Below are 14959 nucleotides of genomic sequence, written 5' to 3'. Positions count from 1 at the left end.
TCATCGAATACTCTTTGGAAAGGCAACCAAATCGAGGAACTATACAGGGGGACATCAATACTGACTCGAACCTTATAATGCTGTATTGAACATTTTACTTTTATTATTGAAAAACTCTTGTTACATAACATGTAAAATGTTAGGTGTTTTTTGTATTTTTTATATATGTTTATTGTTAGTTTGCAGACAAAACAAAGGGAAAAAAAACAAACACACATACACATGAGTATTAAAAAATCAACCCATATGTTAATCTACATAAGGATTGATACAAAAGAAAATAGATCTGTCTAAATCTTAACTACTAAAACATCATTAGCTCTTTTTTTTTGTTTCTGCATTTACCAATAACAGTATAAAAAAATAAAACAACACATACATACACATAAGTATTAAGAAATTAAGACATAAGTCAATCTTTATAAAAAAAAAAAAAAAAAAAAAAAAAAAAAAAAACATCTGTCTAAATCTTAACTACTGAAAAATTAGTTTGCATGTATTAAATGAAAATGTTGACAATCATTTTATTAGCATACATATTTGTAGCATTACCAATTTCAAAACAAATAAAAAATTAATATTCAGAAATTTAACTTAAAGCATAACAAAATAACTACACTAAATTATATCTAAACTACTAAACTACAGAGGGTGTTTATAAGATACTGATACCCCACTCCATAATAAACACTTTCATCAAATATCATTTGGAAAGGCAACCAAATCGTGGATGACATCAATATTGACTCAAACCTTGTAATGCTGTATCGAACATTTTACTTTTGTGATTTAAAAACTTCTATTACACAACATGTAAGATGGTTGGTGTTTTTTGTACTTTTTATAAATGTTTATTGTTAGTTTAAAGACACAAAAAAAGGTAACAAAAACACACATACATACAGATGAGTATTACGAAATCAAACCATATGTTAATCCACATAAGGAATGTAAAATAAAAAATAGAAAATATATCTGTCTAAATCTTAGCTTCTAAAAAATCATTGGCTTTTTTTTTGTTTCTGAATTTTCCAATAACAGTATATACAAAATTAAAACAACACACACACACACACATACACATAAGTATTAAGAAATTAAGACATAAGTCAATCTACATAAAACAAATGTAAAAAAAAAACAAACAAACTACATATGTCTAAATCTAAACGACTGAAAAATTAGTTTGCAAAGTATTAAATGAAAATTTTCACAATCATTTTATTGTAATGCTGTATTGAACATTTTTCTTTTATGACTGAAACACTCCCAGTTACATAACATGTAAAATGGTGTTTTTTTTGTATTTTCCATAAATGTTTATTGTTAGTTTTAAAACAATTATTATGATTTTTAATAGCTTCATACTACCTTTTTTTCATATGTGTTTTGTTATAGAAAATTGGTCAAACAGCAAAACAAGTACATGTATATATAAATGAGTTTGACACTGGCATCTAGTTCTGAACCTTTTTGTTATGTTAATTGAAATTCAATGAAATTTGTATGAAACACAATTCTTAATCAATCATCTCTTCAAAATGATATTTTCCTTTTTTTTTCTTTCGTGTTCTATTTGCGACTGTTTTCAACCGGGTTTGCACTCCTGGTCCTGTAGGAATTGAATAAGACCACCTTTCAAAATACAGTGCAGATGGTCAAAGGGATGATGATGATGATAAAGATGGATTTTGGATATTTGGTAGTTCAGATGAATCTGGAGTATCTGGATTTCTTGAATAGGATGGTTGCGATGATAATAAGGTTAATGAGGAGTGTGTTGTGTGTATATCATTAAGAGAATATAATTATTGACTTTCTAAACTAGTATGAATTGGTAGGTATTGATGGTTTCTTTGCTGTAGGTAATGGAATCTAACAAAAGCAGTTATGACAAAAAGGTGACAATGTTTGCCCATATCCACAATCCTTTATACCATAAATGAAAACAATCTATAAATTTATAGTGGTTTTCTTATATATGTTATTCTTTCATATAAATTTTCATTCATTTGTAATTTTTAAAACTTTTTTTTATTACAAAATATATTTTAAAAATATGAAATAATAATATTATAACACAAATAAAAACAGTGAGTATGATATATGTTAGTTTTTTGTCATAAGTAATAGTATTCAGAAAAATGTGATGGCACCATTTATCATAGATTCAGTACTTTCATTTTGAATAAATGAAAATGAACTAGTAGTATTAACATAGTTAGTTCTGAAATTCTTCTCCCTTTTTTTTTTTTTTGATATTTGGTAGATAATAATATGGATGAAATGTCCGTTATAACTTTAATGGTTGAACTGGTTTCTATAGTTGGCACTGTAGCTGTAATTGTTGGCAGAGGCCTTGCAGTTATTTTAGACACACTGTAACAGTAGTTTTGGGTACTGTATCTGAAATTGTGGGTACTGCAGCTGTAGCTTTTAATAAAAATGTACATTTATCAAAAATAAAAAAAATTTAAATAATACAAAAAGAGTAGTTGTAATAAATCTTACACATGTTTATCTTTTATTAAACAATTACATTTTGTAAATAGAAAATGAGTGTTTTCTTTGATAAATAAAAACAACAGCAAAAATTTATAAAACAATTTTCTATCATGTTTACATTCAATAAACCATATAACAAAATTCAAGTCCTGTTATATTTGTTCCTAGAAAACCAAAACTTATAGAGTTATACTGTTTACCTATCATCAAAAATCTTCAGTATTTTCCATGTTTACAGAGTTGTTTCCAAATTTACAAACATAACGTGACTAAATATATATACATGTATATATAAATATATAAAAAGCACCAAATCATTAAGGTTAACAATGACTAGGAAGACAATTCATTGGCAAATGTACTTATTCTCTTATTCAACATTTAGCATGGTGTTTATGTATTAGGAAATCAATACAAACGTAAATATAATATTTGTTAAGATTTCTGAGATCACCCCCAGTTTTTGGTGAGGTTCATGTTGCTCAGTCTGTAGTTTTCTATGTTGTGTTTTGTGTACTATTGTTTATCTGTTGGTCTTTTTCTTTTTTAGCCATGGCTTTGTCTGTTTATTTTCGACATATGAGTTTGAATGTCCCTCTGGTATCTTTTGCCCCACTTTTAAACTAATCTATATCTAAACTCATGGCTTTAACAAAGTATGGAAAAATCTACTTTAAAATTAGTAAAAAAACCAATTTGTCCTATCCTATCAGTTTTACATTTTTGTAAGGAGGAAATTTAACATTAATATGACAAATCATTATAAAAGGAGATAGTTTAAAGGAGCATTAGCTATGGGATATAAAAACAATTAAAGTATAATTTTTTCCCAATCCTTAATGAAAATGAAATAGTGAAATAACATTTGGCTTTTAGCAGCCAGTTTAGTTCAATTTTGTCAAAATAAGCAAGAAGTGAATAATTCGATCTCATTGAATCCATATTCATGTAAACTTCAATATAACCCATTAACTAGAGATTGGGTACGCGTATATTAGTCGTGTTCAGCCATTAAAAGGAAAAGAATGTCAACATTAAAAGTGAAACTAAAGTGAACCATTTCGTTGAATGATTCAATCAATAAAAAAAATCATTCTTTTACAGGTAAAAACGACGATTAACTTATTTTGTTTAACCTAAAACATGAAATCAAACAGACCTAGAAAAGTCCAAATGCACGAGGTTGCTATCTATTTATATTCATGTTTATGCTTATTTCGGATTATATGACCATCCACAGCCTTCTGAGGTCATCTCGATGGTTAATTAGTTGGCGTCTAGACTAAAATACACACAAAATGCTGATACATTTTATCGAGTGCATACATTGTTAATTGTTTATTTCAGACCTATTGTAATTTTTATATAAGCTTTAGTATGTTATTAATCAAATATGAGAATTTGAGTCAATTCGGTGGACATGGATTTGACAGCAAATGCCCTTTTAAAATTGATATTACAAAGTGCTTTACAATGAGATAATAACATTAAAGAAATTGAAAACAGTGAACATTTTTATGATATATGTTATTAAAAAGTGAGATATTTTAACTTGAATAATAACTCAAGTTAGTATAAAAGATGACCTAAAAATAACACATCTTTGCTTTAAATCAAAATAATATAATTATACTATTTATAACAAAGTTAGAGAAAAATATACTCTAAAACTAGTCAAAAAACCAAAGAATTTGTCTTAGTATATAGGCAAAGATTAAGTTATTGGTTACATTTCTGTTAGGACGTATTTAACATTAAAATGATAAATTGTTATAAAAGGGGGATTTAACATTGGTATTGTAAATTGAGTTTACAATGAGATAGTTTAAAATTAAGGAAATGGAAAAACAGTTCTCATCTTTATGATATATTTTGGTACAAAGTGATGTTATTTAACTTTAACCATATCTCAAATCAGTATAAAAGATGACATTAAAAATCCATGCATTACATCAAAACAATATGCTTATAAACATAACATTCCTTAAAAGGCAACAATATCTATACTTAAAAAAAAAACATAAATCGATATGAAATGCTGATACATTTTATCAAGTCCATGCATTGCTAATTGTTTATTTCAGACATATTGTAATTTGGATAAGGTTTTAGTATGTTATAAATCAAATATGAGAATTTGAGTCAATTCAGTGAACATGGATTTGACAGCAAATGCCCTTTTATCATTGGTATTATAAATTGATTTACAATGAGATAGTATAACATTAAAGAAATTGAAAACAGTGAACATTTTTATGATATATGTTGTGAAAATGTGAGATATTTTAACTTTAATAATAACTCAAGTCAGTATAAAAGATGACCTTAAAATAAAAAATCTTTGCTTTAAATCAAAACAATATAATTATACTATTTATAACAAAGAAAGAAAAAAGTCTACTCTCAAATTAGTAAAAAATTCAAAGAACTTGTCCTATAATATAGGCAAAGGTAAGCTTTTGATTACATTTCTGTAAGGAAGAAATTTAACATTAAAAAGATAAATTGCTATAAAAGGGGAAAGTTTAACATTGATATTATAAATTGCTTTACAATGAGATAGTTTAACATTAAGGAAATGGAAAAACAGTTATCATTTTTATGATATATGTTGGTACAAAGTGATTTTATTTAACTTTAACCATATCTCAAATCAGTATAAAAGATGACCAAAAAAAAAATCCATGCATTACATCAAATTAATATGCCTATAAACATAACATATCTAAAACTCAACAATATCTAAACTTAAAAAAACATAAATCGATATGAAATGCTGATACATTTTATCGAGTCCATGCATTGTTAATTGTTTATTTCAGACTTATTGTAATTTGGATAAAGTTTTAGTATGTTATAAATCAAATATGAGAATTTGAGTCAATTCAGTGAACATGGATTTGACAGCAAATGCCCTTTTAACATTGATATTATAAATTGCTTTACAAAGAGATAGTATAACATTAAAGAAATTGTAAACAGTGAACATTTTTATGATATACGTTGGTAAAATGTGAGATATTTTAACTTTAATAATAACTCAAGTCAGTGTAAAAGATGACCTTAAAATAAAAAATCCTTGCTTTAAATCAAAACAATATAATTATACTATTTATAACAAAGTTAGAAAAAAAGTCTACTCTAAAACTAGTCATAAATTCAAAGAATTTGTCCTATAATATAGGCAAAGGATAAGTTTTTGGTTACATTTCTGTAAGGAAGAAATTTAACATTAAAATGATAAATTGTAATAAAAGGGGAAAGTTTAACATTGATATTATAAATTGCTTTACAATGAGATAGTTTAACATTAAGGAAATGGAAAAACAGTTATCATTTTTATGATATATGTTGGTACATAGTGATTTTATTTAACTTTAACCATATCTCAAATCAGTATAAAAGATGACAGAAAAAATCCATGCATTACATCAAAACAATATGCTTATAAACATAACATTTCTAAAACTCAACAATATCTAAACAAACAAAAAATCTAACTATAAAACTACTTAAATTATTGTCATATTATATCATCAATGTATAAAATTGTGTTTGGATTTCTGTATGATACTATTATGAATAAAATGTATTAGTTTAATCTATTGTTATAAAAACTGGAAGTTTAACATCGGTTTCATAAAATTGCATTGGAAAGAGGTAAAGTAACAGTAGAACTATGTACGGAGAGTGCTAAACATGTTTTTATTCTTTTAATAAGTTTAAAACAGTTAACATTAACAACATAATTAGGTACATAGTCTTTTAAAATAAAATTTTATCAATAGATATTGATGGTTATGCTCCAGTAATCTAGGGATTGGTCAACTTTTTGTTTTGGTAATAGAAATGAATAGATTTCTAAGGTCTAGGAATTTAGAATACATTAATTGTGTAATAATGATGAAACCTTTTATGATAGAAGATTTAAACTTTGACAAGTAAAAATCATTTAAGGTTATTGGATAGTCATGTCACTTAAGGGTTTAAGGATTAAAAAATGGAGATGCCAATTTCAGTTTCATAGGGAACTTTAATTGATTAATGAAATAGCACACTTAAATAAATTTTTGGGTAAATCAAAATGTACATAAAAAACATATGAAACTTGAAAAAATATATATAATTTTGGTCATGGTATAAGAAAAGGAATGGTTCTTAAATGTTTAACAAATACCATATAGTTTAGTGTTTTGCTTAATAAAGTTGCAAAAATTCTCGCTTATACTGAACGTCTGTGTTACCTTAGGGTAAGAAATGGATTAGGATCATAAAGGAACTATCTAAACTTTAAAGTGTATAAATTTAATTTTGTGACTTGAATTGTGATTTGTCTCATCTTTATATCATGTGTGCTATAATATTATACAGAATAAACTAGGAAATTTTAATTGGATCTTTTTTTAAATAAAAATGATTGGTTAAAAGTAAGGTTCTGTTCATTTATATCATAGTTGGAAACATTCATGTTATGCTTTGACATGTTTGATGACAAATATAAACTGCCAGTCATCCATAGGGTAGATGCTGTAAATATGAATATCACTATAACACCTGTCCATTTCAGTACATTTATGTGAATTTCATATTGATGGTACATATTCATTAAACTTGATGTGACACTATTCTGTGGTGATATTGAATTGATTCTGGTATGAGACATGGTTAATTTAAATAGTAAATCCTTTCTGTTAGAATTCAAAACTATATATAACCTTATAGAGTTTAAACACACTTTTATAAAATATTGTTGAATTGTCAGTTATATATTTGTATTCCTGATTGGTTAAACAGAAACACCCCCCTTTACCCTAAATTGGTAAAAAAAAAAAAAAAGAAAACAAATTGGAGTAAATATACATAAGAGAAAATCTTATCACTATATATTCTGGATGTAACAAATGGGACATGACCCTCAAGTACAAAACTTAGATGTTGGATATATGGGTGTCAAACTTGTATAACATTTAAAATCAATTTAACCTCCTTGACATTTGAATGTTAAAGTCTGGGGGTTATTTAACTCCCATATCATTGGATGTTATGTGGGTGTTGGAAAGGTTGGGGTTAATTATCCCCCATATAAGATGGAGGTTGTGTATCTAGGGGTTCAAAATATAGGGGTTATAATAGGTATTGTAGGGGGGTAAAGAACCCCAGTTAGTAGTACTGTGATCACTTGCCTGTCAACCGGGATAAAGGGAGATCGTCGCATCCGATCATGTCTGAAAAGGACAACCAGTTTTTCAATACAAAAGTAGCTGGTTCTCTCTGGATACATTGGTTCTTTAAAAACAAATGGCCAACGTGATATAGCAGAGAGTGCTGAAAGTGACACACACAATCAATCAGTTATTTTAAAATTACTTCTAGACGTTTACCTACCATAGATCATTATTGGCAAAAAAAAGTATATATATACCAACTGAAACATACATGTGATGAAAAAATATACATTCAAAGAAAAAGAGGTGCACCAACAGAAATAGAATCTGCAATCTTACTCTTAATTTTATCGAATCTCAAAATTTTAACTCTTACTAGAATTTTCACTCTAACTCATAGTATATATCGAAAGTTTCTAAGTGTAACTCGAGCTTTAACGAGAACTCTTATTCAACTTATATTTCAACTCAAAGTAAAACTCGAACTTTAACTCAAAATGTAACTGGAACTCGAACTTAATCTCTTAATCTACCTCAAAGTTTAGCCACATCTGATAAAAAATTAGTTAGATAAAATGCATCAATATGTCCACAGAAAACGGGATACCTGTAGCAAAACAGGAAAAAAATCCAGATCCGTTTATTACAAATTAAAAGAATTTTTATTACATATCAATATGGCGATGTGTATTTTATTGTCCAGTGGCGGTTCCATAATTTTTTATAAGATGGGGACTACTGACTGTCTAGTTATGCGTCAGTGATCCCCTATATAATCAACCAAATTTTTCCCACAAAAAGGGGTGGGCGGGCCCCTGCCCCGCCCTTTGCTTAATCCGCCTCTGTTGTCAGTGTGTGTTCACATTTATCAGATGCATTGCATTACATAACATACCAAAGTAGTTCGATTGATCGAACGGTAATAACAAATACGAAATCATAAAGCTTTAATACTCAGACGATGAACATTGAACAATATTACAATGTATGTACAATGAATATGAAACGATGCATGTGTAGATAATCGAACTCAGTAAATATTGGTTGCCACAGTTCGAATAACATAAACGGTACAAATTGTTCTGCACCAGATGCGCATTTCGACAATAAAGGTCTCTTCAGTGATGCTCGAGGCCAAAATATTTGAAAATCCAAAGCTTATTAAAAAGATGAAGAGCTATAAACCAAAAGGGACAAAAAGTAAAGCCAAAGCCTGGCAAGGAATCAGAGCTTTGCATGAGGGAGATACATTCCTTAATTTTAAATAATTTTCAAAATTTTGTAACAGCATAAATTATGCAGCGTTGTGGAAGTACGGAAATTTTAACCAATTGTAAGATCCTTTCGAAAATAGTGTCATTTAAGGTTTTTTCAACGTGCTGAGTTTGTGTCATTTTTTTACGCAGCATTTCAGGTTTTATCTTCCCGGTGCGAATGGACAAGGCAGTGAAATTATTCTGCCTGCAGTCAAAAAGGAACGCGTTACTTTTCAGCAGATACACTGCAAGCCGAAAATAATTTCTATAATATGGCATGAGGCAATCATTCGTTTTCCTCGTACAACAAATGCAATCATAAATAAAAATGAGATGACTTCATCTTTGACAATTTCTTTATAATAAACTGTTACTTTATGTTTGTTTAACGATTCGATAGATTGATAAAAATATTAATGAATAATCAAAATACCTTAAAAAATGTTCAAACATGATATTATAGTTTGTAGTGAAAAATTTTGATTCAACTCAATGCAAGTGTTGCACAAAATGCGGCTATACCAGCAACGTCGTTCTATAACGTTAAAAGAAAAGATATTTCCCGCCAAATTCGATAATATGATAATTTCCTTTTTAGCAGTTTTAAAACATCGGTGACCCCCCTTTTTTATTTGTGCTTTTAAAATCTTCCCTGAAGCTGCAACTTATGCAGAAGTTTGAAGGAAAAAACATTAGTAGATTTTTTTTATTTTGAGAAAAATCTAGAATAAATAGCAATTAAAAATGGCGGGAAATATTAAAAGGCCTTGAAACATATGGAAATTGAGACAAATAAATGTTTTAAAGGTACAAGTTACATTTGACTGTTTTTATTATCACAATTAAACATCTTTTTTTAATAATTTTGCATTTTTTTAGCAGCTTAGAGCGCTATTTTTATATTTTGGTTAAACGCGATTCTTTAAGTTTTGATGACGTCATATCTAGAAAACAACATCGGTGACCCCAATTTTTTTTTCGCCTAAAATTTCGTAATAAGTATGATCTATCTACATGCAAAATTTCAATTAATTATTATTAGTAGTATAAATAGTGTGATTTCCCTTTAAGTTAATATTTAAGCAATATTTCGTTCTTTGTAATTAAGTAAGATACATGTAATATCTTAAAGTTGGTGTTTCCTGGGTAAATTCAAAGCTCGTGTAAGTCTCAACAACAAATCTGAAGTGGTTTTCATAAAACCTTATTAACGAAGAAAACACTTATTATAAGATTATCCTGAAGTATCAAGTACCTATAAAGTTCAAAGTAAGAGAGATTCAATGCTTTGGGCTGTTTTCTGTTCTTTGGTCGGTTTGTTGTCTATTTGACACATTTCCCGTTTCAATTCTCAAACTTATTGGTTGTTGAAAATGTACAAACAAGTATTATACTACGTCATTAGCTTTTGTCACCAATTTTCAGAGGGAGCATGATCGACACCTAGCAAATATTTTTGCTCCATATTGTGTGAGGCGACATTTTGAACATGCAGTTAAGTGTGAGCTTTCACTAAGAATAGCAGGCCTATACCTCATTCTGACTTTTCAATTGAGAAAAACATGAAAAGCAACAAAAACGCAGTTCTTTGGTTTAAGTTTTTTGTGGTGGGCTAGGAGATTTTGTGTCTAGAATTAATGTTCTGTACTCATTCTTGGTCTTTTTATTATGGCTTTGTTTGTTACATAGTCAAGTTTACATAAATATACCTCTGTATCTGTTAATATGTAGATTGTTCCATTTCCAGTCTGTAGGTCTACAATATTTTGTGATCCTGTTATTTCATACTCTACGTCTGCTGTATATGACTCAGAGGAACTAATGTTCAACTGTTAATAAATGTATATGTGTATAAAAAATTAATGTATAAATAAATGAAAATGCGATTAACATTAAATAAAGATATGTAAAACTTTGAAAATATGATAAAAAATAAAGAAAGATAAGAAAATCTTATGGCAATTTTATTATCATTTGTATCAACATACACATGTATTGCAAGACAGTGTGTCTCTACGTGCGCAAATGTTCTTGCTCTTTTTGGAAAAAAAACCACATTTTTTTAATTTTCAGATGAAGTTGATCATTATGACGCCTGGTGATTGAAACATGCATACATACTAATAATGAAAATAATTGATTTATATACAATACATGTAACGACTGTTTAAAGGTAGTAAAAATTGTATAGTATTTTTTTTTCTAAATCTAGATAAATGTTAAATAAAAAGTAAAAATATAAAAATTCAATGATGATCATTTATACAATTTCATGTAGAATTGCAAAACAAATGTTTTTAGTATTACATATTAGGTATATGTTGGAATGAAGTTTTCGTATGATATCAATATCAAAACTGAAAAAAGCTAAGAGGGAATCCACCTGATTTCGATTGGTTCCTTTGTTTTATCAAATCATTTATTTTTTCAACAAGAAAATTACACGTACTTTAATTACCTAAAAAGGAAACTGAACCCGTACACAATGTAATAAACGTCATGTAGTACAATTCATCATATTTCGATTGAACAATTCAAATTCTAAATATGTACGTATTTTTAATACACTTATAAGATACTTGAAACAACAATTGATATACATAATTGTCTTTCTGAATGTGAAATGAATTGATCACAGGTCCTTTCTTAATAAAGACGATAACAATAATGATAGAGGAAAGGAGGAAATTAACATCAATTGTTTATACAACGATAAACCTTTATCTTTTTGTTCTTGACACATATTCTAAAAATGATTTTTGAGTAAAGAAGAAAATTAAAATAAATCTGTCAAATAATGCTTGTCAAATACAACTTAAATAAAATGACGTATATTTTGTCTTATCTGTTTTTGATTGTTTGTTTTTTGTTTTTTGTTTATTAAATTTTGTACAATGTATAAATAATATAAATCAGTAAATTATTGTTTTAGATTTCCGTGTCTACGCAATACAATTTAAACAGATGATAAGAGTTTCCTTGTATTTGATATTTCCTTTTTTTCAAAGAAGAAAGTGACCAACAAACAGGAATTCTAAAAATTTCGCAAAGATTTAAATGGCTAAAGTTTGATTAACTTCTTATTTTTTTTCGTCGAAGAAATATAAATAATAAATATAAACAAGTGTTACCTTAATAATATGCCCAGTATTTGTTCCTGCAATCAGCACAATGTCATTTGAATCAACTGCTGACAGATGACGTAGAATTATCCCTGTTGTGTTATAAACTGCACTTGAGACAATGGGATGGACTCCCTCGATTGTATGGTATAGAACAGTGTTGCAGAAATCTCCTTTGATCACATTACAAACCTAAAATATAGGACACCACTATTGTTTTCTTCATTTTTGTAGCGTAAAGCTAGGTTGAACAGCATACAGCCCAGTTATAATTATAGTGAGTCTTATTTCTAATGTGTAATTGATTAGGTCTTTGAACGTAAAAGTAAGATTATTGATAGCCTCAATGTCAAATTGGACCTGTCGAGATGAAGAACAGTAGTAAGACAATAAGAGACAGGGGGCGGATCCATGGTTCGAGGAAATAGATGACATAATTGTGCTTGAAAATAGCGAACCTAGCGAAGATGGTAGCAGAATATACAATGCAGGGATGAATATTCATTCCAAGAACCATATTCTTGTTTCAATTGACGTGAGAACATAGCTTTTTATTTCAATTTCCAAAGCAAGAATTTATGACGTCTTTATATTTATTTTAGCAATTTTAAAACACGTTATCACAGACCCTTATACACTATAATTTGTAATAACACAGGAGATTAGGCACAGGACAAAAAAACCCACAGACAGTTTGATTTAAAGAACACTGTTAATTTTAGAAAATACTATACTAGTAATGTTGTATTCTGAAGTCAAAGACCCAACATTTGAAAAATAAATGTATATATACGAGTCATTATGTACTGCACTGAACAACTAGATGCTTACATTATATTCATGTCTAACACAATCTTACCATCGATTCATCACATGTCTGGTTTTTCAAATGGATACACGTTTTTGACTGCCAAGCTGAAAAAGGATCCGGTTTCAAGCTACGATTTTTCCATCCTGTTTTCTGATTACAACGTAAGATATTCATTCGCGAATCTCGGAAACGTTTTGCTAGTTCTTCAATGCTTAACGAACAGATAACGCTTGATTTCAGATTACTGAAAGATACAATTATTGTTTCATTCTGTACCAACCCATCTTCAATCTTCGTGTAGTTTACGTTGTCATGATAACATACAAGAGGAATATCTTCATACGAAGTATGAAAACCATTACTGGAGTATGTATGATGGGATGCACACATTTTGCCCAGCTTTGCTTCAATAAATTGGTCTTTTAAATAAACATTATACAAAAAATAAACAAACTGTTGATGCACAAAACCGGCTTTGTACCTCATCTGCAAGCGGTTCTTGTTTTCCTTATAAATCAAATGGTACACAGTAGTACTAGAATACGAAAATTCATCCAGACTTCCCATTTGTAAGCTGTATATAGTTTTGGAATCTTTGCGGTTAGTGAACGACTTAATACATGGTGCTGCTATTATAATTCCCAATTTCTCCGATAATCTACATTTTAAGTATAACGGAGGTGTGTTAAGATCGACCATAAATCGCTCAGACGTTTTGTCTTTTTTTTTTAAATTCCGGGTTAATTTATGACAGTGACTTTCTCCGTCTCCGAGAGAGGAACATACAATCAGCAAATTTGTGTCATCATCAACAAGTACTGCCCATACATTTTGTACCGAAATGAATTTAAGTTCGTTAAAAGATGTTTTGTCTAGTTTAACAAGACCTAATTCTCCACCTAAATACACATAATCTCCCTCTATCAACAGGACGGGCCGATGACCAATTTTATATTTATCATATACATTTAGAGAGAACGTATACGATATAAGCATCCAAGCTAATATATAAATCTCTGATTTCATGGTTATCTTTCGACCTGAATGACAAATATTTTCACGCCTCTTCAATACATACATAATCGAATGCGTAACATTTCCGTCCTTATGAATCATTTTATTATTTTGTATATTTTTCAAGGAACAATCGAAATTTATTTTAAATACAAGCCAGTATTGCTTTCTTTTTCCTTGAAATAACCAAAAATATCACATTTTTTCTTTTGACAACCTTGCTGTCGCATTGCTGTCGCATTGGTGTCACGATATCAACAGAAAATATTCTACGAGCGATGATATTCACAAAAAATCATTACACAACCCTTTTATTGTATAGTAAAGCTTGCCAAACTGTTGCAACATATTCTTTGTGACCGAAGACTCACTAATGTGAAGGTTTTTTTTTCCATCAGCGCAATATGATTTATTTTTGCATGCAATCTTGTGACGACTTTTTGAATGAAATATATTTGTATTATACAATAATGAATAAAACTGTCATTAACAGCATAAAAACAAAATAGAAATGAAATACGGACTGATGACATCGTGTAGAAACAATACGTCTCTGATAAATATCAGAGAAGAACAAACATGGTCAGCGGAATTATTTGGTTGCGAATCATTGGAGTTTTGTCAAATTCCAAAAAGAAGCAAACAAGAAATAAACAAATAAAAACAAATTATTAAATGGATTATCATATTCACTTTTCTACTATCAATTTTTACTAATCATTACTAACGGTTTTTTCTATATCAGCGGTAGTCCTTGCTTAATCAAATGTCTTCTGTCCGATATGAGACTTTCGGTTGATATAATATACCAGAACCAATATGAAATACCAAAAAATATACTTATTATTTGCCTCTAGATCATATATATGTCGCTCATATGACTGATTTCAACCTTCAAGGTATTAGTTCAGATGAATAAAATTGTCAATTCATATTTGACGGCTGATAAGGAATGATCGGATTGAAGGTCAAGAAATTTGAGCGCCACTGGCAAAAATAAAGATATGTATGCTATGGCCAATACTTTGCACCAGGTAATCTCAGAACACTCTAAAGAGGGGATGTCTCAAACAATCAATTGCAGAG

At 28.8% G+C, this 14959-nt stretch overlaps 1 protein-coding gene across 1 annotated transcript in view; it reads right to left on the bottom strand.

The window, feature by feature from the left end:
• The window catches only part of LOC127700241 (uncharacterized), a 36909-nt gene extending 23021 nt beyond the window's left edge, over positions 1-13888 (bottom strand). Inside the window, exons 1-3 of the mRNA XM_052203670.1 lie at positions 12908-13888; positions 12058-12240; positions 10636-10755 (exon numbers count right to left, since the gene is read on the bottom strand). Coding sequence (XP_052059630.1) covers positions 10636-10755; positions 12058-12240; positions 12908-13885 — 1281 coding nt within the window. The 5' untranslated portion in view covers positions 13886-13888. The remainder of the gene's footprint in view (positions 1-10635; positions 10756-12057; positions 12241-12907) is intronic.
• Positions 13889-14959: the final 1071 nt, after the last annotated feature.

This window comes from Mytilus californianus, unplaced genomic scaffold (genome assembly GCF_021869535.1).
Source record: "Mytilus californianus isolate M0D057914Y unplaced genomic scaffold, xbMytCali1.0.p SCAF_1, whole genome shotgun sequence".
NCBI classification, from domain to species: Eukaryota; Metazoa; Mollusca; class Bivalvia; order Mytilida; family Mytilidae; genus Mytilus; species Mytilus californianus.
Note: the sequence above shows the minus strand (reverse complement) of the source record. Positions and strands in the feature narration are given on the sequence as shown.